Below are 27,050 nucleotides of genomic sequence, written 5' to 3'. Positions count from 1 at the left end.
GTGCAAAAAACTTGGACTTAATTACAGGGGATAGGAAAACCAAAACTAATGCTGCCAATTATTAGGCAAATGTTTCGAACACTGCTGTGTTTGCATTAGCTCATACAATATTGCTGCTAATATCACACCTTCCATGATGTACGCATGTATTTAAAATGAAGCTGTTGAATATTAAAGCTGTGATCGCCTATATAAAGGGCCTGCGCAGTGGGGTGATCCTGTCTTGCTATGCGAATGCATGGTATTATTTCTGCGTAGCTGTTGAATTTACAAAAAATTGTTTGGCAGACTTGAAGTTACCGGAATTGTTGGAAACTACAAGGAGTCGGTTGACATTGAACCTCTGGAAAGTCACACAGATGCCACCATGTGGTTGCGTTGTCTTGACGATAGAATCAAAGAGTCTTTACGAAAACAGCTTAAAAACTTGATCGAGTTCAAACTTCAGAAAGGTTTGGTTTTGTGAAAAACAGTTTATAGCTAAAATATGAGGTTGTTGGTCATCCCAAGACCACCAAACCTTTATTAGCCATAAAAACCTCTGGTACAAAACCTTTTAATACAAATCTATCTAAGTGTTCTGGTTGCAATATGACACAAGTTGTTTTTCTTTTATGAAAATTTTGGCTATTATTTATATGATGACTAGTCCTTAAATTAGCTGCTAAGTTGTTTGTATGATTACAGCATGCTAGATAGCTTTTACCTTGCTTAGATGTTTCCAGTGTGTTGGAAGCAATGAATGATGTGTTTGATTTGGAGGCGATAGCTGATGAGGACAACCCACAAACTGCTCAATACAGGTATAATGTTTATTATCAACTCTTAATTGTCATTGTTGCTAAGACCAGAAAAACATCCAATGTCTTTGTCCTGGTTAATTCCACACGGTGACTATGATGATGTATAGTGTTATAATTTTTTTTTATCATCAGACACTGGCTGCTAAAATATCCTTGCCAAGTCAACCTGCTCGCTGATGCCGTTCTGTGGTTTGGGGTGGTCAAGAAATATTTTAAATCCGGTGCAAGTTCAGAAGATCTGGAAAGGATTAAGAAGGAAACAGTTTTTCATCTCAAACAACTTGGGTATTTGAATGACAAGTCTTTAATTAAAAAAAAAAGTTTTCCAAATAAGTAAAACACAATTTGGTTGTTATGAAATATTGTTTGCAGTGCTCTGCATTTCTTTTCTCAGTTCTTCTTTTGTTTTTCAGTCAAGCTATGCAGGATAGTTTAGGGACTTCTACAAAAACTTCTGTGCAAAGAAGATTGCAGTCTGTGTTGTCAGCCCTCATTACACAGACTGTTTATCACAGGGATATTCTAAGTACACTGGAAAAATGTGGGATAAAGACAACAAGTGCTTATGAATGGCAAAGCATTATTAAGTATGTCAAAAAATTAAGTGGGTAATACTCTCAATAAAAAAGGTTTTCTGTTTTTTAGACTTGCCTGCCACTAACATAGTCAGTCATTTGTTATTTTAGCTTGACCATGATAAGAACATTTGTTATTGGAACTTCTACTACCGGCACAATATCATTAGATTTTTTTCCAACTGGCATGTTTTGAAAACTGTTTTTACGGGCATTAGAATATGTATGTTGGTTTTCCCTTGTGGGGATATTATGGACAAGATATAAATGTTGTGTAGCTACGAAAGCCATCTGTATAAACATAATTTATCTCTGTGTATTTGGTCCTGTGCAGATATTCAGCAGATGTCGTTGATTATTCTGAAATCAACTTGAAGCTTGAAGAAGAGATCGAAGGATATCCCCATTCATCGCTCACCAAAACTGCGGTGGCCGGCAATTGTTACATCGACCAATTGGGCCACAAAACTGACTACGGTTACGAATATTATGGCATCAGAAAAAACTCGGACACCTGCGTTGGGGCAGTGGCCATGGCAACAGTGGTCACTCCAATGACTGAAAGGTTTGCACTTTATTATATCCATGTATGGTTCTTAGCTGTAGAAAACCTTCTGTTTAGGGTATTTACAGTGCAGTATGCATATGTATGTCTTTTTTTCTAATTTTGCAGAAGTAATCAGCACAGATATTCTACAGGCGGCAGTATTGTTTTAAGTAATTTAAATAAAATTTAAACATTATCACGGTCTGTGTAATATAAAATTTGAAAATCAAATGTTTCAAATCTGATTATCATTATGCTGTCATATTTCAGATGCTCCGTTAACTTAGCAATCACCCAACAACTTGGTAGATGTGGAGGATTGTTCGGTCCAAGCAGTGTTGGAAAATCTTTAGTTATCTCTGAACTGGCCAGAGCTTTTGGTCGACACTTTATCAACCTGAGTTCTTCTGAGGATCTTAGTATTGCTTTGATGAAAAGGTTTGAAAGATACACATTGCTTGTATGGATTATTTCATTTTTGGAAATAAGCTTTTTTTTGAAACCTTTATTCACAAACATTCTTAAAAAAACACAACTTCTGGTTACATGTCAACAAAATTTTGACTTATTACATTTAAAAATGATTCATTAGCAACATAATATCTTACTGTGACGCCAATTCTATCATATGCTATACTTCATATGTCTATTGGCATGGCAAACTTTTGTACGCCAAAGCAATTAATTTGTCAATCAGTTGGCATGACAAACTTCATCACATGGTCTAAGCTTATTGTTTAAATTGTTCAATTTGTTTTAAAATATTCCATGCCTATCAAAATAGGGTCAATTTATTATTTCGTTTCAGAACCTTGTGTGGAATGGTTGAGACCGGTTCCTGGCTGTGTTTCGATCATGCTGAGCACTTGAAACATACAACACTGTCCATATTATCTCAGTACATCAAACAGATCCAGGACGCCTACTTCCTTCTCAAGCAATCCTTCAACACCAAATACACAGTTCATGGAAATGATGGAAACAACAGGTTAAAGGTAAACCAAAATAATATTTTTAATAAAACAATGTTGTAAAAGAGGTATATATGCCATAATGATCAGTGAGCTACAAACAATGCACAAACTACTTCGACCTGTAATGTTGTGTCCAAAACCAGTTTACCAGCTATTCCAGAGCCGCAGTGACTAGCTGCATTGATGAGTCCTTACAGCTCGAAATATTATCCACTGTCTGCAGCTCACTAGTCTTGTTTACACATGCTAAATTTTGTAATTTGTGTAATTCACAAGTAATATTGTGAGCTTTAAACTATTGTTTATATCACAGAGAAGCAATTCGGTTACAACTCTACACACGACAGTAGGACCAGATGTATGGTGTCCTCAAGTGTTACCGTCATACTTACATCAACTTAACAATTTGCCCATCGAAGAAATAGACCTGAGACCACAGATGGATAATAGAAAGGGAATTGGAAATCTTGCGTTTGACAACAAACTTCTAAAAGTGAAGGAGGGATTTGGATTGTTTATGACTTTCACAACCCAACCAGGGTAATCATGCAAACAAAAAATTCCACTGCTCTTTACCAAAAGATTTAATTTTTTTCGAGCTTCGTACTTTTTTCAGTACTAATTTATGTTTCATCATGTCAATGTCATGCATAGTTTCCCTACTTTTATTTAAACATCACTCCCAATAATAGCTGCAAAGTTCATTGCTTTTTCTCTTTCAGTTGCCAGCCCGAGATTCCAGACAGCTTAAAAGTCATTTACCGTCCAACTTGTCTGATTAAACCAGATGAAGCCAAGTTGATGGAGGTAAAATAAATAAAAACAATCCTCAAGCTAAATTTCTTTTTTAGCAAGTTTTCCAGATATAAAAAAAAAGTAGTTACTTAATGTTATTGGATCAACTTTAACATTCCAGGTCTGGTTGCAAGCTGCTGGTTTTATGGATGCCAAAAATCTTTCTCAGAAGCTTCATCTTGCTTTCCAGTTTATGAGATCCAATGTCGATTATGTCACCTCAGAAGGAGCAACCGTGGCGAATGAAGCTGCAAGTGTATGAAATTGTTTCAAAAACATATTTTAACCAGCATTAAAGTAACAGTTTCTGTAATTTTTGACCTTTCAGTTAGTTATATAGGATTTTTGACAAAAGTTTCTTGGTATAACTTTATTTTGTGTTGCATGTTTTTGTTACCCAACTGCAAACACCTTATGGCTAACATATTTTTATTTCTAATTCTTACCTTCAGATCGCAAGCCTCGGGTTAAACAATGTCCGTTCGATCATATCGTTAGCTGCACGTCTCTTTCCACAACTCTCAAATCAGCAACGAAGCCGAGGAACTTCCATGTGTGAATCAGATACAGGAGGAGGAGGATATCCTCCATCATCAACCTCATCTGCAACGAGCGTCAGTCGCTCAAGTCGAAGATCTGAGATGATTCTCGCCAGTCACAATGAGGAACTTGCACTGGTTCATGGTCTGCTGATTACCTACAAGGCCAAGTTGACTGAGTAAGTGGAGATTAGGTTGTGTGGTGAACACAATTACAGTGTGGACGAAAGAATATTTGTGGTTCAACAATGTTCACTTGTGTCAAGATAAAACTATGTTCAAAGTATTTTTGCTTTGAACCGAGAAACAAATATGCTTTTCCCTTTAGTCCACAGATATTGGCCCGTTTAAAAGAAAACCTGAAAACCATTTTTCCTATGGTGACCCAACCCCTTGCATCTAAAGACCAGGACACCAAACTGGCAGGTACATAAACAGGCATATTTTTCATGCATATTAGAAAATTGATATTTACAGAAATTAATTTTAAGATCAAATGCTTAATTCATTTTGTTAAACTTCTGGTCAGCAACGCATTTAGATTGGATTTTAAGTTCACAATTTTCATGCGAAATTAGTTCAGTTTTCCTTTTCTTGTTTTCCTTTCTACAAAAATACTTTTGAGAGCCACTGGTTTATTGTAAAACTGCACTTCAGTTCAAAGATAAGTATTAAATTTTTCCCTATATCTGCTTACTTTGGTAACAAAACATTGTTACCATTGGCAATATTGGCTTTCTGTTCTTGAATAAATGTGACAATAACCCATACTGGGTATAACACCTAATATTGGTGTTTTTTATGGATCTTTAGGCACAATACAGCAGCAAATGGTCACAGATGGTCTGCAACCATCAGAAGAGTGGATAAACAAAGCATGCCAACTCTACACTCTCCTCAAACTCAAACAAAGTGTTGTTATAGCTGGTGCAGCTGGTTCTGGCAAAACAACAATTTGCAGGTGTGGGAAGTCTTTGACAACATTTAGAAGTTAAGAATACTGTTATTGTCCTTATGGATGGTGTAGGTTATCGGTGACCAACATTTTGCTTCCAATGTGCCAGTTTTTTTTCACATTTAATTCAAACCCCAAATTTTACCTCTTCATTCTTTTATGTGTTTCTATTATGTTAGTTTTAGATTTGAATTAATTTTAGTAAAATTCATGTCTAGTATTATTACTATTATTTCACAAGCAATCCTGCTTTTTCTTTCATTATTTATGGGTGAAGTGTGCCACTTGTAATCAATAGGTGCTCCCCTCTGCTGTACCTAGTTATGTCCATTTGGATTAATTTCTTAAAGTAAGTTTTCATTTGTGTGCACAAAAATCACATGTTCTGTTTTCAGAGTTTTATCCAAAGCTCTAAATAGTCTTGGCACAGAGGCACTGATTGATGTGGCATTATTCAAAGGGAAAAGCACTTCGCAAAGTGGGCAGGTACCACATGTTATTAGACTCTTGCTATGCATACTATATACAAACAATATCATGTCATTTTTCAGACCTTTGGAAAGAAAAGTCTTAAAAGTGGTGTATCCACTTCTGCAAGTGAATTCATTCAGTCGGATGTTTTTGAAGCGTTTGGTGAGTGGGATATACGGTTTCCATTGTTAAATACAGTAAAAAATTTGTTCTTTGCCAAACTCAGACAAAATTCAGACATCATACAGAAGAAGCATTTTCGTAGTGTTTTCCCCTATCGTTTTAAAAATTCTGTTTTGTAAATTTTTTGAGGATGTTTAAAAAGTTTTTATTGAGCTTTACAGTTTACACAGGCCTGCTATTTATTACAGCTTTGCGGTTAATTTAATAAAGCTTATGTGCCAGGCAGTTCCAGCCAACGTTTTCTGATTTCTTCTCTTTACAATTATTTGTTTTACAGATGAAGACACACAATGTGGTTATGGTGGTTTGTTGGACACAGACTCATATGGAAGGGTGGACATAACTACGCTTTTTCCCAATGCACACACAAATGCTGATTTGTTTGGATTCCACAAGCCTAAAAGTAGAGTGTGGAAAAATGGTTTGTTCATAAATAAAATAATTTTTTAGAAACTTGGGTCTAAAATTTGAGTGTTTTAAGGTTTGTTGGTGAAGCTGCTCAAGGAGTGCACAATTATTCACAAAGTTGGTTCATTGAAAAAAGACAAAAGATCTGAAAGTTTACAGCCATCGGCTGGAAGACAAAAAAGTGCTGGCACAGATATTATGAAGTCCATGCCAAGGTGCAGTATAAATTATTTAGTTGGGAATACAACTTTCTCAACATTTTACTAATTTCTCCTCAAAACCATAAAATTGATCAGATTTAATATAAAATGTTGCAAAATTGTGATATTCAGTCTGAAAAAGTGGATAGTGATGGACGGAGAAATCCAGCCTTCATGGGTCGACAACATTAGTTGTCTGTTGGATGACCACAAGAGGGCTCACTTGAGCAACATTGATGACATCTCGCTCCCAACATCAACCAACTTTATATTCGAGGTTGACAACTTTTCCTCTGCGTCACCCGCTATAGCTACGAGGTAAACCTACTTTCTTACATAAAACCTTAAGTACAATCTGACCAGCAGGGTTTGAACCAAACAGTGACTTACCACGCTTTAATTTAATTGCTATATAATTACAGGGTATTTCAAAAGACAAAGGTCATGAAATGTCATAACTAATGTTTTTTAAATTTAAAACTGTGGTCACTCAAATATCCTGGACACCAGTTAAAACATGGCAAATAAATGAATCCTCCATTGTTCACTTTGAATCACAGTCAAACATAATCTTCATATCCAGTTGTATTTCAAAACAAAAAGCTAAAAAAAAAATTTTTTCCCAACTTTGTTCTTAATACAGGTGTGCCATAATGCACTGTTCGGTGCCACAAAACTGGAGAAATGTTATAACAACATGGTTGGATGGTGCCTACAGTCAGTATGCACTCACTCAATCTACTATAAAAGTATGGAGAGAAATGGTAGAAGATTTGGTTCCACCTATACTGAAATTCCTCAGCCAAAATTATGGCTCACTTTTGCAACAAGGAATGGATTATTTTTACAAGGTCTGAACTTTAAACTATTAACAAAGCTATGCAATGAGCTGTGTTCTTAGTGTGAGTTGTTTGGATGGTCAGAAAACTTCCCACACAAAATGTTAAGTGTGGTTGAATTCTTTCACAGACGACAAACAAACCTTGTTCCGGAATTCACGAGATAACTTCATTTATGTCGATCTTGTCTTCTTGTCTAACCTCGCACATGTTCATGAGGGGCAATTCCGGACACCAGGAGGCATCACAAGATGATGTGACGATTGGAAAGAGGTTCTAATTTCCAAATTATTTCTCCCATAATATTTTTTGGGAGGAAATTGCATGTTGTCCCTGCTTATGCTGCCAGACATCATATACTGAACGTTTGGTGACAAAGTTATACCTTAAGAATATCATGTCTCAAACACATCTCCTGTATTCCACAGAAACTTACAAGTGTAAACTTTTCATGAGGTTCCTGCTCATTAAGGCATGGATGAACCAATAAACTAAATTACATCACAGCAACAATCAGAAAATATATTGTGTACAAGAGCAGTTGCAACAGCAATCCAAATGTCAGTTGGTTTTAACAAGTCATTGATACATGAAGGTCACAACAAACTTCTCCTGATGACGCTCGATCAACGAGAACAGGAGCAAGTGGAATTCGCTCTCGACTCGATGACGCAATCCCCGACTCCCACCATCAGATTGCCATCAACCTGTTTGCTTTTTCATTTGTTTGGGCTTTCGGGGGAAGCTTGCCAGAAAATGAGATGCAGAAATTTGATCAAGTCGTGAAGGAAGTCTTTGATAAGTCAAGGTGATTCATGTTCAATTGTTTCGAAGACAATCCTCACATAGCCCACTTACCACTAAAATATTATCTGTAACTGCCTTAACGGGGAATAGCCTTACTAAGCATTGCATCAGTAATAATATTCACATACTTTTTGTGCAAAAAAAACATTACAAATAACTTACAGATTCTTATATTTCATTACATTAGTGTCAACCTGGAGCCTCAAAGGTTTAAAATTATCCATTTATAATTTTTAGACACAACAATCCCTTCCCATCCTATGAAACTGTGTACGATTATTTTGTGGATGAGGAATTTGGTCGGTTCAGCATGTGGGAGGATAAAATAGATCTTAGACCCAGAGGAGTAATGCAGGATGGCTCCCAGTATATTCCTCTCCACCAGGTATTTTTGTGTGCTTCAGTGTTAAAAATGATCACAAGCTAGTGCATTTCTTTCCAAATGTAAGTATTGCTATTACATAGGATACAATGTAACAGCAAAGTGCACATTTACGCCATTGCTAGTTTAGAGCAACTAACACAAGTGTAACTGAATATTTGTTGTGTTTATGCAAGCTGTTTGTTGTTATCACAAACTTGCTAATGGTCTTTAATTTAATAGTTGGAGCGCTATGCACACATATCCTCAATCCTTCTAAGCAACCAACATTCTGTTCTTCTCGTTGGTGACAGAGGGAGTGGAAAATCAAGTCTTGTTAAAAATCTTCTGCAGAGCGAACATAACCTCACTAAAATATCAGTCTCACCAGGTGAATGTTATTTGTAGTTTGACCTTGTTTATGATTCGGAAATATGGTGTTTAGAAAATGGTTGTCTGTTGGTTTGTAACAAACATGTGTTTAAAGTAATTGTGTGACAAACAAAGACTTGTTGTTTGATCTCAAGCACAAGAATGTAAATTTAAACAAAAACCACAATTAAAACTTTGCCCTGTGACTGCTTTGTAAACCAGGGATTCCTAACCATTTTCCTTGTTGGCATCCCATTGAAATCACCAACCCGCTGTGATGTAAATATTCATCCCTAACGATTCAGCCACCCCACAGATATAGATTTCAAACCACTCGCTTTAAACTACATCAACATCTGTTAGAAGACGTAGTTGAAAATTATGCACTAAAACGATGGGGATAATTAAGTAACAATTATAACAAATTGCTTTCTACAGGTTTAACTGCTTCCCACTTTCAACGCTTGATCGAATCGAAAGCCTTGCCTTCATCCAAGCAACACAACCTAGGTCTGATGGCCCACCCTAATGCTGTCATCGCTTCAAGATCTTTCAGCAAATTCATGGCATTGTTTTTCTTGGACGATGTGTCTTGTGCACGTTGTCCTGGGAATGGTGGTTCACGAGTACAACCAACGTTGGAACTACTCAGACAGGTATGTCATAATTAACTTGTTCAAAATGGTTTTGATTGCCTTTCGAGAGATTCCGCTAAATTATTTCAAATTTATCTTTTCCTTTTCTTATTTTTCTACTTCCAAATAAATATTGTTCTTTATTTTGTTTCAGATTTTATCACTGAATGGGGTTTATGAGTTGGAGAGGTTGCTCTTCAAATCCTTGGAAGCTGACATTGCATTTGTTGCTACGGCAACCACACCGGGATCACCAGGATCTGGTTTGGGAAAAGTTTCACAATCTCTCTCACCAAGACTGACAAGAAACTTCACTGTTTTGCATTTTTTAAAGGTTTTTATTTGACTTTTTCTAATTTGGGCCATTACAAATAGAAAGTTGGAATTTAGTTGCAATTTTAAAGAATCTGTTCTTCTGGTAGTATTATATGGGCACTGATGAAACTGTAGAGATTATATTTTTTTTAGCCTGGCAAAGATGCAATTCTCAGCATGTATCACAGTTCTGTTCAATCTTGGCTTGAAGAATTTCCGGCTTATTCCCTGGTGCGACATTATGACTTGTCACAGGTACGGAATTAATTTGTCAGAATTACTGAGTCATGTTCCAGTGTCCCTATGTCATGTTGCAGTTTCAATATGTCAAACTATTGGTGATATAACAAGTTAAATTGTGGTTTCACCTGCTACTGATTTATGTGCAGGCCATCATTGCCGGTGCATATGATCTCTATTCCACTGTGGTGTCGCATCTGAAGCCGACACCCAACCAACCACATTATGTGTTTTCTCTTCATGATATTGGACACATTATGCAGGTAAGAAATACAAAAATATTTCCCAACATCGTACTGTTGCCCAGTTTACTTGTACATATCATTCAAAATTCAATTTCTTTTCCCGGGCACATTTCATTCATTCATTCATTGGTTTATTTTTGCCCAAAGTATTTCCGCAATAAAAAGTTGGGGAATGCGAGAGTATGGGCAGGGGGACGCTGGATTAACCTTCAGGTTTTCGGTGCCAAGCGTCACCCTTGGTCTATCTGTGAAACTATGGAGTAAGAAATGTTGAAAACCACTGTTTTTCAAACTCATTGTATGATTGCTGCTGTCTATGCATATAGAAGGTTAAACAAGATGTCAAAATAAGTTTTCAAGTTTATCCAATTCTCATCTTGTTCCAGTCACATATTAGCTTTGCTTAAATATTTGCCTGCAATAAAAGTTATAAATGGTTGAAATGGGGATGTTGTGTCATAAGGGTTTATTTCTTCTCACTCCCCGAACTCGAGGACGTCCGATGCCGATCAGACGTCGACCTGGAGGAGCTGAACAGTTGAGAAGGCCAGCTGGAGGTCGACAAATCGGAAGGTTCAGAAGCAATCGAGGTTGGGGTGAGATATTCAAGATCAGTTTACCATTAACCTCCAATTTAATGATCTCTGATTCTTTATAGAAATGTTTCAAAAATAAATTTGCAGTTGGGAAAATAAATAAGAGAAGAAAAGGAAAAATAAATTATTTTAAAATATTTACTTTTCTTCTTTTAGTGATACCATATTGTAAAATAAATTTGTTGGAGAGACTAATTTTGTCAATATTCAGAGATCATTAACATAGATTAAAATTTTCAGGGTTTTGAACCCTTCAGTTATCATTGAAAATGTTGTTTTTAGAAACCTTCCTTTAACAAGGATTACCCCTTTGACAGGTGTGCTAAGCATTGGATCTGCACCCATGATGAGGACAGTTGTACGTTTATGGCTTCATGAATGCTGCAGAGTGTTCCACGATCGGCTCACCACAGACCAAGATAGGCACTGGTTTTCCAGAACTTTGCATGACCAGTTGAAAAAGCATTTCTGCACTGGTGAACCTTACATTTGATTTTACTTGCTACATTTTAACCTTCCACAATAATCTCCTTGTTGGCTTTGTTGTTGGAAATTTTCTATTGCCTAATTGGTGTAAATTTAATTGGTTGTTTATTGGAGATAATATTATCTGAATTGTATTGTATAAGTGGTTATTAACCTTTTTATATTACCACATCACTTTTTATATAAATGTACTGCACTATATTGTCCAACCATACCTAGAGATTCCTACAAACAATTCGTGGGAACAGACCTCCCAACTGGGGCCACCGCTGGTTAAGGAAACTTTTTCCCCAACAATTGGTTACGAGGGCAGCATTTTAATTATGCAGACAAAGAACACCCACCAGCATCACCTGGTGTTGAAAAGGTGCGGATTGTGAAAACACCAGTGCCCTCTGGTGGTGCAACTCCCATGCCTTCCATCTCTCGCACATCTGGAAGTACCGAAATTATTCCTTCATCTTCTCTGGGTGGGAACGACACCGATATATATGTAAGTTTAAAAAAACATAACCAACGAAATTGTCTCCTTATCTGTGGCAGCGAGGAAGTCTGTTCTTTGTTACATTGTTGTTTTATGGCATTTATGTGAGTTGATTATATGAATATCCCCAATCACCTCAAATATTATGTGGTAGCATGTTTGTTTTATTGCCTTGGTTTTTGTGACCTTCACTATAAAAATGTATTGCAAGTGTTGCTGTCTGTTGAATAAAGTCAAGCATGTTGCATTTGAACCCTGCTAAGGATTGATTTAAAACACCCAAATAAAAATGTAATCTTCATTTAAACACAAACAAAAATATTTCAAGCAAGTATATCTGCTCAGATTCAGAGCAGCCCAGAGAATGGAATCTTTCAAGCTGGCTATGATGCAGATCAAAGTACTGATACAGAGAGCATTGTTTCACATAAGGTGTCAGAAGTCACTGTGAATGTTACCGAGGTAATATTATTTTTGTGTAATTTTTTATAGTATAATCATAGTGTAAATTTAATAATATCTGACTTTCCTGTAAATAATTTAAAAATAATAATTTAAATTATCTTTAAATGTTTCAAATACTATTTATTTATTGAGTGTAATTACTACTTCATAATTGTTAACATAGATTCAAGAACCAATGGTGGTCACCAGCACCAGTGGAGAATCCTCATCAGTGTCAGTCAACAAAGAGTCTGATTTCTATGAGACCGATGACACAACTTCACCGTTTTCAAAAATGGAAACGAGCACTTCATCGAACACAACTAAAGGTCAGTTTTGACGGTTTTGTGAATTAATGTTGAAAACTTACAATTTATGTGTTTTTGTTGCTCAAAAATATGTGAAGGATTGTGGGTTATTTTGAATGTCAGTTTGATGTGTTGCCCCTTGCTAGGCACAACCAGTGCATTCAGTCAACATTTAGTACTGATAATGAACATAGTATAGTGTTTACCTCGCCCATGCTTACCAGCAGACTTATGGTTTTGGCTTCCGCGTTTAGAATAACATTTGTTCTTTTGCAGAACTCCACATCAAAATTCCTTCTGCGTCGTCGCTACAAGACACTTCCATTGATGATGTCATAAGTGAAACCACAACAACACAGATGAAGAATGAAATGAGCACAACATCAGATGATTTTGAGTCTCGCCCAGCAACAGAAATGACCCAGGATGAAGATGGGAAGTCAACAATGACCGGATACACCACTGAAATTGAAACAGGTTTCAAAATTTGCAGCAAAATCTATGTAGCTGTGTCTGAATATTTTAGACAACATTGCGGGCCAAACAGAATTAAAAAATTAAAATTATCTATTTGTTTTGGAACAGTTATTACTGATAATAAATAAAATAAAATAACACAAACGAAAAAATTTAAACTAATTTGCAATTGAAGCAACTGGTAGAACGAAAAATTTGAACTAATTTGCTATTGCAGCAACTGGTAGAACGAAAAATTTGAACTAATTTGCAATTGAAGCAACTGGTAGAACGAAAAATTTGAACTAATTTGCAATTGCAGCAACTGGTAGTGTGATTACGATGGATGAATCGAGCGATTCTGATTCCTCAACAGAAATCACAGCTGCCCAAATTAATGATGAGAAACCAACAACTCAGATAAGGTTTTCAGGTAAATATCACAACCCTCAATAATGACAGTTTCAACTTGTTTGATTTTGGATGTTTTTAATGATGGAATCAGATTAAAGAAAATGTGTCTCAAACATAAAATCTAGCATTGAAAGAAATATGTCCTTGTTATAAACAGACATTTTGATGTTTTGTAAAATCTTATCGGTCTTTATTGCTCTTGTTTTTTCATTTCATCTTCACTGGATCCAAACACAGTTGATGAAAACCTCAAGCTATCTGGAAAATTGATTCCTTAATGCACTAAATCAAAATATTACCTTCCACTATTGTCAACAGATGCACCCCTCCCTTCAGAAGGTGCAAGAGGTGGAAGCGTAAATAAAACAAAACCAAAACGTCCCCAACATGGTGGTGGGGCAAAGGTGTCTCGACCCGGTGGTGCCAAATTAGGCGTCACTTTTGTTCCTGGGTTAATCGACGATGCAGACGCTGATGTGAATTCTGCAGGACCTTTGATGAACCTCAATCAGGTGAATTACTTGTTTGTTGTCTTGAATCCTTGCATTCAACATAATAAAGCAGTGGTTCTCCTTTTTCAGTGCATGATGTAAATGTAAGAGTCTTTTTGGGAAAAAATGGGCCTAATTAGTTCAGTCTTATGCTTTTTTTTGACGAACAGAAATTAGGAGATAAATTTTGTGAAATAATTAGTTCTATAAATTTTTACAACCAAGTTGAAACAGAGTTTTTTTCCATGCTATGTCAAATAAATGCCAAATAACTTTGTTTAGGTTCTTGATGATAACGAGGAAAGCACTTCCATCCTTTTTACACATGGAATTTTGTCAGTTGCGCTTGAGCAAAAAAATTCGGATGCTTACACAGAAAGCACTGAAGAACAACTCAGTGGCGCCCTCAAGTTGTGCCTGGAGCAGTACAATAAAAGTAAGTATTGACTACTTAATTCAACGGATTTGTCTGATATAAATAGTGTTGTTTTAGATTTATGTTTTTAGAAAAAATAATGCATGAACTTGTGTATGGAATTCATGAGGTTCACAGGCTTCGCAGCCAAGGCACTCTTGTGTATGGAAAATTTGTTTTTCGTTTTTAGATGCAAAGACTGCACAGGAAAGGATGAATCTTGTGTTTTTTGGACAAGCTGTCCGACACATCGCCAGACTCTCACGTGCCCTTTGGATGAAGCGAGGTGGTCACGCTCTGCTACTGGCATCATCATGCTTCACTGGCCGTCGTTCCTTAACAAAACTTCTTGCATATTTGTGCAATGCATCTGTGTTCACTGTTGCTTCTAATGGATTCAGTGAAGATGACCAACAAAGCTGTACAAGGATGAAATTTAGAAAGTATGGTTAAAAAAATACTGAATACTGCAAATATTTAAATGTTCAATTACTTAAACAGAACGAAACAATTTGTACATTTTGTGCACGTCTCATAAGCTGAATTAAGGATCTACATTATGTGCATTGCTGTAAATGTTTTTTCATACTTTTGCAGGTTAGTAAAGGAAGCAAGTTACAAAGCTGGAATTGAAAACGCAAAAGTTGTGCTAGTGGTGGACCAACCATTCTCAAGCAACACGGAATGCCTCGATGATGTTTGTGCCCTTATTAAAGAAGGTATCTCTATTGGTTCACCTTGTGTAATGTTTGTAAAGAGTAAAAATGGGGTAGTAAAGGTGTTAGAAATTGATGTCCTTATAATTGTAACATACACTGCTTTTGGGTTTTCCCCCTAACAATATTTTTAAATTTTTAATTTTTGATAATTAAAAAAATCCAGGTGCATAATCCTTTTCTTAAATATGAATTCCAAAACTACAAATCTAGCATGTATATGAAATGCATCCATATCATGCTAATTAGTAGATCCTATCTTTGGCATTTATAGTCTAAATATTTCAGAACAAAATAAAACACGTTTTTTTGTTTTTAAAAAATATGCACAGGTCAATGCCCAGCTCTCTATAGTCACACGGAACTTGCAAAAATTGCGGCAGAGATTGCTCCTGCTATGTCCTCTGTAAAAACAACCTCCGAGACAAACGTGGGAGGACAGCTTACATCTCTAGAGAAACTCGATCAGTTTTTGGATGGTTACTTTGCAAGAATCTTGAACAATTTGCATGTTGTGGTGTTGGCAGAATATCCTGCAACTGAAGGTGAATTGTAAAAATATGAAATAAGGTGTTGTTTTATGGAAAGGAATCAGTTGTTACATCTTGCTTTACTCCAAAAGTAACATATATTCCAAATAGATCCTAAAACTTAAAAATATTTTTGGGGCTACACAAATTAAAATTACAAAAAAAATTTCTTAAAAAATACCAATCAAAGTTTTTTCGGTCCAACCATAGAAAAACAGTTTATTTGTTTACTAACTTTTCTGTTGATATTTTTAGCACCATCTGCCACAACATGTGGTGAAAGCAGTGCAAATGTGATTTTTGGCAACATGAGTTTGCAGAAGTTTCATGACATTCTTAGGAGGTACATCTATTTATTTAGTTTTTATGACAGTTTAACCAGTATGTGTTTTTAACCTTAAATTCTTTAAAGATATACTGCACATAACCTGCATAAAATGTCATCTCTGGAAATGTTGTCATATCGTAATTTAAGTTGGGAAGTGGATTTGATCTTATGTGATTAACTTGTAATTATTCATAACCTTTAAAAACTGACCTATTTTAAAATTACCTTTTACAAGATATGTGGCACATGAATTGATAATATTTCTTTTGCTTGTTTAGATGTCCAGACCTTTTGACACAGTTTTCATGTATTGACTTGTACCGTGCGTGGGATCACCAATCCTGGCAGATGGTCGCTCAATACCACTTGCAGTCGTATGCTGGCCTTCTCGGCGATGATTATATCACTGATAATGGTGAATTTGTGACATTTACACCTGTAGTGCAATTTCAAATTGAAAATGTGTTTTTATGTGTAAGCAAGTAAAGTTGTTCAAGAACATTGGCAGCTTTAAAATTCTAGTTTTTTATGGAAATCAAACATATTTGTAGTTTTTGTCAACTACAAACACGGTGCCTAAACATTGTTATTTTTCTTTTATAGAAGTTGTAAAGATACCATGGTCGAAGCAACACACTATTTCCAACCAAATCCTACATACTAGTCACTTGATGGCGCACATGCACCAGGATGCTCTTTCCCAGGTGAAAGGTGGGATGTGGTCATCTGCATGTTGTGAAAAGCAATCCATAAACTTTACATTTTTTGTAGCTTTGTTGCCTGGCAATGCGGAAGAATTGGCGAACCCTTTTATATTCCAACAAATGGTTCAAATGTTTGTGGGTATTTCTACCATGGTCAGGTCCAAAGAAATCCAAGTAATTCAAAGGTACATTGACAAGTCCACCACAAACTTGTTACTGACAACTTTGTGAACGGAGGAACAGTTATTTTTTATTAAGCTCTCAAAAAATGTAAGCCAAGCAAAAGAAGTTCCTCCCTAAGGAGGGATTTTGTGATCCCAGGGAAGGAATTTTAACAAAACACACACAAATTTTATATTAGAAAAAGTTGAAATGAAGAGTTTAACATTTTAAAGAGTTTCAAATTGATTTGTAAAACATATTTTTTGTGTCCAAAACAGGATTAATTGTGCGTTTACCAAGGATGTTGTAATTCCTCTTTTTTTTCAACATATCAAAATCATTGACTAGAATAATTGCTTTGCAAGGTATGAGCAAGCACTCAAAAAAGTGAGGGAAGCAGAAGACTCGATGTATCGTTACCATAACGACCGGGAACATTTGCATCCCAAACTGGATGAGGCAAGAGCAACAGAAAGAGCTTGGAAACGACATGTTGAGGAGGAGAGACAGGAGTATGGGGAGGCACGACAAAGATGCACCATTGAGGAGGAGAATATTGAAATATTGGAGAAAGAACTGGAGAGATTGAAGTTTGACACTAATACGGCCAGCAGTAAGGCAAGCATTGTCTTGCGTGAATTTCATTGTAATTTTTATTTTCCTCTTATCCCACTTATTTTCCTGTGAATTGAGTGGTTTGGGACAATGTCCATAATGCCCAGGGTTGTGAGTTCAAACCTCACCAAGAGTGTGATTTTTTATATTGCACTGATACTGTTATAATCTAGTTTTGGCTGCAACACTTCCGCTTCTTTGAACTGATCCTAATTGGTTTACTCTATCAGGAACAGTGGCAAATTTTGTCATCACATTTTTGATTCTGGTAGAATTTCACAAAACTTTGCCATTGTCATAACAACCAGACTACTAACCAATAACAAACTGTTTTTAGTCGAATCCACTTTTCCAAGTGGCACAGGATGCTTTGAATGCCTTGGACGAAAGCAGTTTGAATGAGATCAAGCGTTACAAGAACCCACCACCAACTACTGTACTCGTTGTCAACTGCCTCTGTCACATGTTTGGTGTTTCCCCTGCTAACTGGGAGAATGGGAAAGTTCTGATAAACAGGGACAAGTAAGTATTGAGAAAGTGTATAATAACACACAAAGAACTTGCTTTTTGAACAAATTTTTGAACGAATCCACCAGGCACCATAATATCCCAGTTCAAACAGAAAATGTTTACTGGATATTTCTTTTTATGATCAGGTTTTTTCAAGATATTGAATTTTATGACAAGGACAACATTCCGGAGAACATTTATTGCACGATGATGAAGTTTGTTCATTCTCCTGAGTTTTTGGTGAGCGACGTGACTTTTAACAGTAGGTTTTTTTGGACTACTCACAAAATATTAGCCACGAAATACAATCTATTATATATTTACAGTAAAAACACGGATTTTAAACAAGTCTAGGAAAATAGGAAAATAAATATACAATAGCTATAGAAAAATATAGTTTGGTTCAGGACAATATATGCAATGTATTGATCAGCTTCAGGAGAATATATTTATCTCTATGGGCATCATCAGTTCCTAATTCAATTAACAGTAAAAACTATGACTTAATCTGATTCAGCCCAGCAATGTAGTGAAAGGCAGCAAAGCAGCATCAATGCTTTGCTCATGGATCCATGCTGTCTTCCGATATGCTGAAATCCTTCGGTATCTGGAACCAATCTTGGATGCACAAAAAGTTGTTGAAATGAAGTTGGAGGCAGCCCAAGTCACCCTTGGAACTAAGAGAGTCAGGTAGAGTTATTTTCACTTTAAGAAATAAGTCCTTTATATCAAGTTGTGTGTTCTCAATTTACAAAGACCCTATAACCACTGTTGTTATATCAGTGTCCATGCAACTTTGTTATAATTATTTGTTCAATTGCCCCGAAGATAAACATACGATATAGATAATTTAAACAGCCTTAACATTGTCTGAAAGGATAATCTTAATGTTCAAATTAATCCAGTTCCACTATGATTTTATTAAGTTTTATCATTTATAGAATGCGACCAATACATTGTTTAAAAGTTTGTAATCAACCTTCAGGTGCAATCAGATTAAACAGGAACTTGATTCCAAAATACAAATGCATAAAAATGCCAGCATTTCTGTCAAGCACTTTGAGAAGGAACTGAAAAACCTGGACACGAAAATAGCAAAGGTATTTTTACCAATATATCAAAGAATAAAACTATGTATTTGTTTATACTGGTTTCTGTATTGTATGTAATGTTTAGTGAGAAACATGATAATGCAGAAAAAAACATCTTCACATTTTCAGGCGGAAGTTTTAATGGAAAATATGCAAGAGCATGTTGACCACTGGAGGGAGCTGAGAGGTGAGGCTGCATCGCGTTTAGAGTCTGCCATTGGAGACAGTGCAATTGTTGCAGCTTGTGTGACTTACTTTGGGTCAATGAACACTTCACAAAGAGCATTGGCTTTAGATAATTGGACAAACGCAGCTGTTAATGTAAGTTTGTACTGAATTCGCAAATGAACAAGTCAAGCTCCTTGGTAAAAACTACCAAAAACATGCTTTTAAATTGTTTTTGTGGTACCATGTGATTTTATATAATTCAACTTTACCAAGTGGCAATAATTGATTTGCTTTTTTTAATGCTTTTATATATTTTGTTAAATCTTTCCTTCTAATTTGTGAATTTCCACCATTGATTGCATTTGTGTAGGACTTTCTGAATGTAATTGTTTTTAATATTATAATTATAGCCATATGTAAACTTTTTTGTACATTGTTCTTACCATCAATTGTTTTTTTGATCAGGCATACCTGGATCAAATCACCGGTGGTTTCAGTGTTCCGTTGAATGTTGAGAAACCCAGAGATGTCTTGAAAGGGAGAGAGATTGCCTCATCGACAAGTAAAAGTGACTCAGACTCTTTGTGGGATGATATAGAGGATGTGGAGGCATCTGATGATAACTCAAGTGATGAGGCAGTCATGTTTTTGAAAGTGAGACCCATAACATAAATTTGTTTGTGAAAATTTGGTCGCATAATATGATTTATTAAAATACAATACACAAAATACTAATACGTGGTAATATTAGTTTACCACAAATCTTGTTTTTGTGTCAAGAAAATTATCAAAAAAAAGTTGTGTATTGTATTTTAATATTGCTTTAATAGCTATTGTATTTGTTAAGTTTTAAATCATCTCCCCTTGTTTTTTAGGTCAGACCCAGCCTGATTCCAGCAGACATCTTGTCCACACCCAGCGAACAGCGCATGTGGCATCGAAGCGGTTTATCGAGAGATGTTACAGCAAGATTCAACGCACTTCGCTTGTACGCACTCTCTCTCTACCAAGACTTGGCATGGTGTTTGATATATGACCCTGACAACCAAGCGTTGACCTGGCTACGAACGATCCACAAGCGAGTTAGGAAAGACATGGAGAGCATTGAACCCATTGCGGGTGAGTACATTAATTATCCACATGTTTTCAACATATTGGTTATGTAGTTAAAACCAAATCTAAACTTTAATCTGACATATGTATTGAATTGTACCAGCACAAATTAACCAATACTGAACTTTGGTGGAAAATACGCAGTCGTATACCAGCACACATTAGAATGTTCCTAAGTTTTATTTAATTTAATACAAATAAAATCAATAATATTAGCAGCACCCAAAATTGACCTACAAGTTTTCCCTTTAGTCACTCAAACATGTTTCAGCAGTATTCAACATTTTGTTATTAACAGCAACATGTTTTTACCCACTGTCGTTCCTGTCTAGAGTAAGTAACAGCGGATATTTGTTTATCCCAGCAACCCCTGCTCTCGACCAATCCCGACCACCGACCAGTTCCCAAAGTGGAAGTCTTGGAATCATCGAAGATGTGGGCGGACAATCTTCTTCCCTTTCCAACCCAGCAAACACAGAAGATGTGCAAAGTTCAACTGGAACTGAAGTACTTTTGTTGCACTTATTGTAAAAAAAAATAAATAACCAAAAAAACATTATATCTGTGCCTACTAACAAGCTCAAGTACCTAAATTAAATCAAATTCCTTTCTTGTCAAAGTGCAATTGAGTTTATTGTTTCTTTTAACTGAAACATGATTATTCAAATAAAAAAGTTGATAGTTTAAGGAAGTAATAAAGAAGCTTTCATGTCATCTGTTGGTAGAATTGTTAAAGCTTTGAAAACCAATAACTGTTGTTATCCCACTCCCACAGGTGACTATATCTGTGAGTGCAAGTGGCACCGTTAGATCAGAAGCTGCAAAACTGCAAACATCTCCACAAAGCGGGAAGGGAGTAAGATTTGCGGATGAAGATGTGGAACAGTTGAGACAGGAATCTACTCCTCAAGTCATGGAAGAGATAGATGTTGAGTTGAATAAGGAGTCTGCACTGGAGGAGGTAATTTTGTCCATTTACAATCAACTTTACAGGAAAGTGTCAGCTGATGGATGATTACCCAATACTAGCAATGGCTTAATTGGTGCAGTCTGGCAAAAAGTTTGTGGAAGGTCAAAGGCCTATCGGCGGATTGTCTGAATGTCTCTCCCATTTGTCACTCTGTAGAAATCACTAGCAAAATGTTCACTCTTATATACAGTTTATTGTTATCAGGTTTTTCCTACTAATTTTAATTTTTGAAACCAACTTAACCTCAAGTGTTTTATGCATATAACCTGCTTTCAATTTGGTTGTATTGTTGTTTGATTCTGACATATTCTAACCACTACCACACAGTTATAATGTCAGCTTTTTTTTATGTGTGCAGCCCGATGACAATCATACCCACGAACCAATGTTTCCACTGGATGAGCTGTGGGTTTGCAAGTCGACAGATCCAAAGTTTCCTAAATGTCTGGCAAGCGCATCATTGCACGGGGCTTCTTTGTACATCAGCCACACAGAGCAAACCCAGCTGCCAGATATTTGCGTCAACAGAAACATGGCAGCAGATGTCCACCCCAACTTCCGCCTATACCTAGGAATTAGTATTCCCATGAATGTGGCAATACATCGCGCTCCTGGATTATATTCACCACCAGTTCACAAGCTTCTTGTTACTGACTTATCTCTCAATCAGGATGGTTTGTTGGAAAGTCTGGAGCACATCGTCCTGGATCAGGAGCGATCCGAATTTGAAGCTCAAAGGAGACTGATGGAAGCTGATGTGTTTCATCTTGAAGAGCACTTGGAGCAGTTGGAGGACAACCTCCTATCAAGGGTGGGTGGTTAGTGTTGGAATATTGGGCATTTGGTTGGTAGAAAAGTTTATCAAATCTCACCAATGTTACCAAAATCTTTGTAGATTTAAAGAACAATACTATGTTCAATAATGGATTTAAAATCTAAAATAAAACATGGTATATTTCTGTAACAGGTTGCTGGAGTGTCTGGAGCCATTCTATCCGATGGGGGAATGTTGAATGCTCTACAAACATACAAGAAGGACACAAACACAACAACGTCCAGTTTGCATGAAACTAAGTTGATGGAAAATAATCTAATGCAGGTTGTTGCTTGTTCATATCTGTTTCCACTTCGGTATTTAGATGGTAGATTTGATTTAGTATTATGCAGAATATTACGAATAATTGATATTAAAAAAACATAGGATGAAACGTGTTTACTGTTTGTGATTATCCACGAAGCAGTAATGTTTCTTGCAATCGCATGATTGGTAGGATAGCCAAACTGTGCAGGTCCTTACTTGGCGATCACAGCTATTGTATCAAGATTATTAGGACTGGGCTGCAAAGCCTGTTAACCTAATGGTACCACAAACTGTTTGTGTTGGATCATAACAAACTGCTTTTGGTTTCAGAAAAAGTTTGACTTGTCATTTGTGGCAAGCCATGGTTTGAGGCTTTTCAATGCCTACCAAACAACTGCAATTATCAACAAAAGTTTGTATCAATTCTCTGCTTCCGAGTTTATCCTGCTTTTTGCAAAATGTCTGAAGTCTCATGTCAGGGGAAAGTCAAATGCTGGAAATTCTGGTGCTGGAACAAGTGGATCCCTAGTCAGAGTAAAAGACATTTTCCATTTTTCATTTTATTTTCGAGAAACTAATATTTTTTACTTACTAAAGCCTTAACATAAAGGTTTTTTGTGTACTGTAGCAGAGATTTTATGGATTTTTATTACAAACTGCCAAATAGCAAAGGTGTAATTAACTCACAACACCAAAATTTCGAACTGTGGTGACCTTGCAGACTTGCCAGATGTTTTTGTTTGAACAATAACTTGTCTATTTCAGTCAAGAGTTTTAGAGCTGAAACAAGGTTTGACGGAATCAATTATGGATCTGGCTGAACGCAAAATGTTCAAGGCTGATATGATTATCTTTATGACACTCGTTGCTTTGAACCAAATGGTCGCTACAGGAAAAATGTCTGAACAGGAAATGAATGATTTCATTGGATCTGAGCAGGTATCTAGTTAAATATTCCATGCCTAAACTGGGCATTGAATTTTGACAATTTAAAATAGTTTTTGTTTTATTTGTACACTTGGTAGATAGGCTTCAAATATTTTAGTAATCTGCGTTTATGTTGTTTTACTGTAACAGGTGTTTTTTCACTTGAAATTATCACTGTTATTACTGTTATTTTTATTTACCACAACATACCTAATAGTTTTAAACAAAGTTTTTCTAACATTTAAAACTTTGACAACACTGTGTTGAGGTTTATAGTTGGTGAATGTTATTTTTTACATTCCTTTAATATTTTTTGTAATAAGTAACCCTATTTAATCGACAGAAAACAAAACGTCTACCAATAGCTGAAAACCTGCAAAACCTTTACAAACCAGCTTGGATGCCAGACAACTTATGGCATGAGGTTTTGCATTTAACTCAAAATTATCCAAAATCTTTCGGCAATCTTGCATGGTCAATATCCACACAGCAAAAACGCTGGCAGGAATACCTTTACTCTGCTCCTGTGCTCTTGGGGAAAGTCCCTTGCAACAAACTACATTGTGAGTCACAATCTTATGAGATGATAAAAATTAAAATCAAACCTTGTTAACTACTTTTATTAAAAACTCTCAGTTTTAAATATGTATACATAGTTTATGTACACTTCGTCAATATCGGTTAATCAAATATAATTTTTGTCGGCCATAAAGTTGGCTGGAGATTCCACTGTATCAAATTCTTGAAGAACTTTTTTATGGATATTACAGGCACATTTCATAATCATCTAGCAGTAAAAAAATGACAAGCATCAGTTTCAGAACTTTTTCATGCATTCCTGTTTTTACCAGATTTGACAATAGGGCAGAAGGCGCTGTTATGGAAATCTCTTCAACCAGAAGTGCTTCACACTGTTGTGCACGATATGACGACAAGTGTCCTTGGTGGTGTTGCCATGAGAAAATATATCTTTGACCTTGACAATGTCATGGAGGATTTGTCAAGATACAAACCATGCTGTTTTATTTTGCCTAAAGAAGGTATTGGAATAACCTGCAACAAACCCATTTTGTGGAAAACCGAAATAAAAAACATTAACTTTCTTTAGGTTGTGACTGTCACCCTGATATTCACATTTTGGAGAAGGCAAAATCGCAGAATATTATATGTATTGAAAGGTATGTTTAAGACAAACACATTAAACTTTACAAAAACATGCCAATTTTAATATTCATCATTATTTGCTCACTTGTTTAAATGCAGGACACCTCTGTTCAATGACGACCTTGGAGATGTCCTAGAGGAGTGCATGATCCATGGGAGGTGGTTGCTACTCCATAACTGTCACTTAGCAACCACATGGCCAAAGAAATTCCTACAACTGTTGACGTACATGACAAACCAGATGCAAGAAGGTGGTTCTGACGAAACAGAAGAATATGGAAAAGTTGCTACCCCAAATGCACATCTGTCTTTACTAGGATTTAAAAGCATCACTGTGAAAACATCCTTGACAAACACACAAGACATGGCAGCAAATGGCAACCCTGAATTTACTTCTGATGATGAAACCACAATTGACCACAAGGCAGTTTGCCACAAGGATTTCCGCCTATGGCTGGTGGCTCGGAACAAGGATACCATAGATAGAGACCTTCCAATGCAAATAGTGCAAAACTCCCATCTCATAACACTTGACTTGCCGTCATCTCACAAAGATCTGGTGAAAATGACCCATCGACTGATGAAAAAGCTCACTCCATCTTTTACGCAACTAAATCCAATTTCATCGTCTGCAGTTAGTTTGCAAACTAAATCCCATGTTCCTTACAATGTCCGCTCAGCCATTACACACTCAAACTTCCTTCCCATCGGCAAGAGGAATTTAATTCTGCAACTCTCAATGCTTCACGGAATACTTATCAGTCGAACAAAATTTGGTAAAACATCATTCGCAACCCCCTGCAAGTGGGAAGACACCGACCTGGTTTCCCAGCTGGAGTGTGTCATGATGGCCAGAGATATTTCCGTTGCCAAGAGACTGACTGGGCAAATGTTGTCAAGTCAGATTAGTGATGCAAAGTAAGTACAAGATAATATAGGGACAGAAATATATGAAATATTCACGTCTTTTTACATTCAATTAAAACTTTTGCGATTGTAAAAAATTTTTAGTATGGACATTATCTTTGTTAAACTAGAGAATTACAAAGATACTGCATTTTTTTATTTCACAAGAAATTTTAATTAATTTTTGTAATAGGCAAGACATTTGTATTGCGAGGTATAAATGGAGCATACATTTGTTACAGTTGAGTATTTACACCACTATTGACAGTAAAATAAATAATTTTTTGCAGAGACGTGGATATCGCTCAGATGATGATTGACAGGTGCATGGTCCAACCAAAAGAAGGTGTCAGATATCGAGGCCTCGCTCACGATATTCAAAACCTCCTGAAACACTGCAGAAATTCTGAAAGTGGTTTCGACGTGTTTTTGCAGGCATGTTTACTGGGAGTTTATTTATAGATACAAACTTTGCCACGGATGCGTAATGTTTGGTTGTACGCAGTTCAAGTCGTGTAACAACATGTAACACCACTTTTCTTTTACAACTAAGTACTAACCATGCGGAAAACTGCTATTGGTATTTAAAAACTAGACACCTCTGTATGGAAGTTGCATAAATCAAAATTTTTACAATTTTTAACAAAAGTAACTGCAATTATGTTTTCATTCTCAGAACTATGAGTAATAACATTTTTCAAAAAAATTTGCAACAGAACAATTGGCTGGTTGTATTTAAAAAATGGTAATTTGATTTCTGTTACAGAAGTGCGATATGAACACCATTGGACTTCACCCCTCAGCTGACACAAACACAGTTTCAAAATCAAGCCAAAGGCTTTCGAACGCTTTGCTTGAAATTTGTGAAGATGAAAACAGGAGACTGGGAAATGTTGAAGAGTCACAGATAACTTTTAACATGATTTCAGCTGAGGGTTTTCACATAAAGAGAACCGTGGAAAGTTTTCTTCTGCGAGTTAGTGAACAGATTTTACTTTCTATATGTCGTCAATCCCAAAAGTGGGTTACGCAGAACTCTAGGTCTCAAGTTTCATGAACACTAGTTTTATGAAAAAATTAGTGAACTTGTATGTTGAGCCTGGGCAATAAATACATGATAACAAACCAAAGGAATATAATGACTAATTTTATACAATAAAAAACTTGTTTATTTGGCCTTTTAATGGTTCCTTGCCAACTTTAATAATCCCACCCTGTTTTATAAACAATAAAAGTTCTTCCATGTGATAAAGTTAATAAAGTCTCATTAATAAAGTTTTTCACAAGCAGATAGTTATTATGACTTTATTGCAAAATAACGTCTTCACCAATTACTGCAAAAAATCTCTGTGGTCCCTAATTTATCATTATTACACTTAAAAAAAAACTGTTCAGTAAACTGAAACACTATTCTCAGCTTAAAGAAACGAACACTCCAGTGGCTCACAAGCACATCTTATCACCTGTTATGATGGAGTTTTACTCATCGGAGGTCGTCAAGTTAAAAAGTGTCATTGACATGGTGACGGCCGACCTGAACACTTGCATGCTCATCATGAAGGGGGAGATGGAGGTAAAAACAAGATATGTGTGAATTTACAATCATGAGGATCTTTTATGTTGTGATCGCAAAGCTGGATCTGGATTAAAGTCACTGTTTTTAAGATAAGAAGTTTGGGAGCCCAGTGGCAGAGAACTGGCCATAAA

At 36.2% G+C, this 27,050-nt stretch overlaps 1 protein-coding gene across 1 annotated transcript in view; it reads left to right on the top strand.

Annotated features, from left to right (window-relative positions):
* The window catches only part of LOC145898661 (dynein heavy chain domain-containing protein 1-like), a 42,499-nt gene that overhangs the window by 13,699 nt on the left and 1,750 nt on the right, over positions 1-27,050 (top strand). The window contains exons 31-94 of the mRNA XM_082987205.1: positions 289-452; positions 716-803; positions 936-1,088; positions 1,217-1,390; positions 1,713-1,943; positions 2,196-2,363; positions 2,734-2,920; positions 3,213-3,439; positions 3,622-3,706; positions 3,816-3,950; positions 4,147-4,412; positions 4,562-4,659; positions 5,047-5,194; positions 5,584-5,674; positions 5,740-5,821; positions 6,120-6,263; positions 6,324-6,465; positions 6,583-6,768; positions 7,094-7,301; positions 7,420-7,562; positions 7,885-8,097; positions 8,334-8,481; positions 8,701-8,848; positions 9,268-9,485; positions 9,619-9,798; positions 9,933-10,034; positions 10,169-10,282; positions 10,728-10,860; positions 11,178-11,336; positions 11,676-11,839; positions 12,176-12,292; positions 12,459-12,603; positions 12,859-13,059; positions 13,361-13,471; positions 13,771-13,964; positions 14,226-14,379; positions 14,549-14,801; positions 14,956-15,077; positions 15,407-15,619; positions 15,860-15,947; positions 16,211-16,347; positions 16,536-16,643; positions 16,704-16,821; positions 17,164-17,416; positions 17,751-17,935; positions 18,070-18,163; positions 18,441-18,613; positions 18,909-19,023; positions 19,144-19,335; positions 19,648-19,836; positions 20,058-20,301; positions 20,660-20,802; positions 21,071-21,256; positions 21,624-22,076; positions 22,233-22,364; positions 22,677-22,880; positions 23,112-23,285; positions 23,617-23,836; positions 24,125-24,313; positions 24,382-24,451; positions 24,537-25,355; positions 25,634-25,778; positions 26,110-26,319; positions 26,761-26,916. Of these exons, the coding sequence (XP_082843331.1) occupies positions 289-452; positions 716-803; positions 936-1,088; positions 1,217-1,390; positions 1,713-1,943; positions 2,196-2,363; positions 2,734-2,920; positions 3,213-3,439; positions 3,622-3,706; positions 3,816-3,950; positions 4,147-4,412; positions 4,562-4,659; positions 5,047-5,194; positions 5,584-5,674; positions 5,740-5,821; positions 6,120-6,263; positions 6,324-6,465; positions 6,583-6,768; positions 7,094-7,301; positions 7,420-7,562; positions 7,885-8,097; positions 8,334-8,481; positions 8,701-8,848; positions 9,268-9,485; positions 9,619-9,798; positions 9,933-10,034; positions 10,169-10,282; positions 10,728-10,860; positions 11,178-11,336; positions 11,676-11,839; positions 12,176-12,292; positions 12,459-12,603; positions 12,859-13,059; positions 13,361-13,471; positions 13,771-13,964; positions 14,226-14,379; positions 14,549-14,801; positions 14,956-15,077; positions 15,407-15,619; positions 15,860-15,947; positions 16,211-16,347; positions 16,536-16,643; positions 16,704-16,821; positions 17,164-17,416; positions 17,751-17,935; positions 18,070-18,163; positions 18,441-18,613; positions 18,909-19,023; positions 19,144-19,335; positions 19,648-19,836; positions 20,058-20,301; positions 20,660-20,802; positions 21,071-21,256; positions 21,624-22,076; positions 22,233-22,364; positions 22,677-22,880; positions 23,112-23,285; positions 23,617-23,836; positions 24,125-24,313; positions 24,382-24,451; positions 24,537-25,355; positions 25,634-25,778; positions 26,110-26,319; positions 26,761-26,916 (11,206 nt within the window). The remainder of the gene's footprint in view (positions 1-288; positions 453-715; positions 804-935; positions 1,089-1,216; positions 1,391-1,712; positions 1,944-2,195; positions 2,364-2,733; positions 2,921-3,212; positions 3,440-3,621; positions 3,707-3,815; positions 3,951-4,146; positions 4,413-4,561; positions 4,660-5,046; positions 5,195-5,583; positions 5,675-5,739; positions 5,822-6,119; positions 6,264-6,323; positions 6,466-6,582; positions 6,769-7,093; positions 7,302-7,419; positions 7,563-7,884; positions 8,098-8,333; positions 8,482-8,700; positions 8,849-9,267; positions 9,486-9,618; positions 9,799-9,932; positions 10,035-10,168; positions 10,283-10,727; positions 10,861-11,177; positions 11,337-11,675; positions 11,840-12,175; positions 12,293-12,458; positions 12,604-12,858; positions 13,060-13,360; positions 13,472-13,770; positions 13,965-14,225; positions 14,380-14,548; positions 14,802-14,955; positions 15,078-15,406; positions 15,620-15,859; positions 15,948-16,210; positions 16,348-16,535; positions 16,644-16,703; positions 16,822-17,163; positions 17,417-17,750; positions 17,936-18,069; positions 18,164-18,440; positions 18,614-18,908; positions 19,024-19,143; positions 19,336-19,647; positions 19,837-20,057; positions 20,302-20,659; positions 20,803-21,070; positions 21,257-21,623; positions 22,077-22,232; positions 22,365-22,676; positions 22,881-23,111; positions 23,286-23,616; positions 23,837-24,124; positions 24,314-24,381; positions 24,452-24,536; positions 25,356-25,633; positions 25,779-26,109; positions 26,320-26,760; positions 26,917-27,050) is intronic.

Source organism: Ascidia mentula, chromosome 4, assembly GCF_947561715.1.
Source record: "Ascidia mentula chromosome 4, kaAscMent1.1, whole genome shotgun sequence".
Lineage (NCBI taxonomy): Eukaryota > Metazoa > Chordata > Ascidiacea > Phlebobranchia > Ascidiidae > Ascidia > Ascidia mentula.
This window is presented reverse-complemented; position numbering and strand designations above follow the sequence as displayed.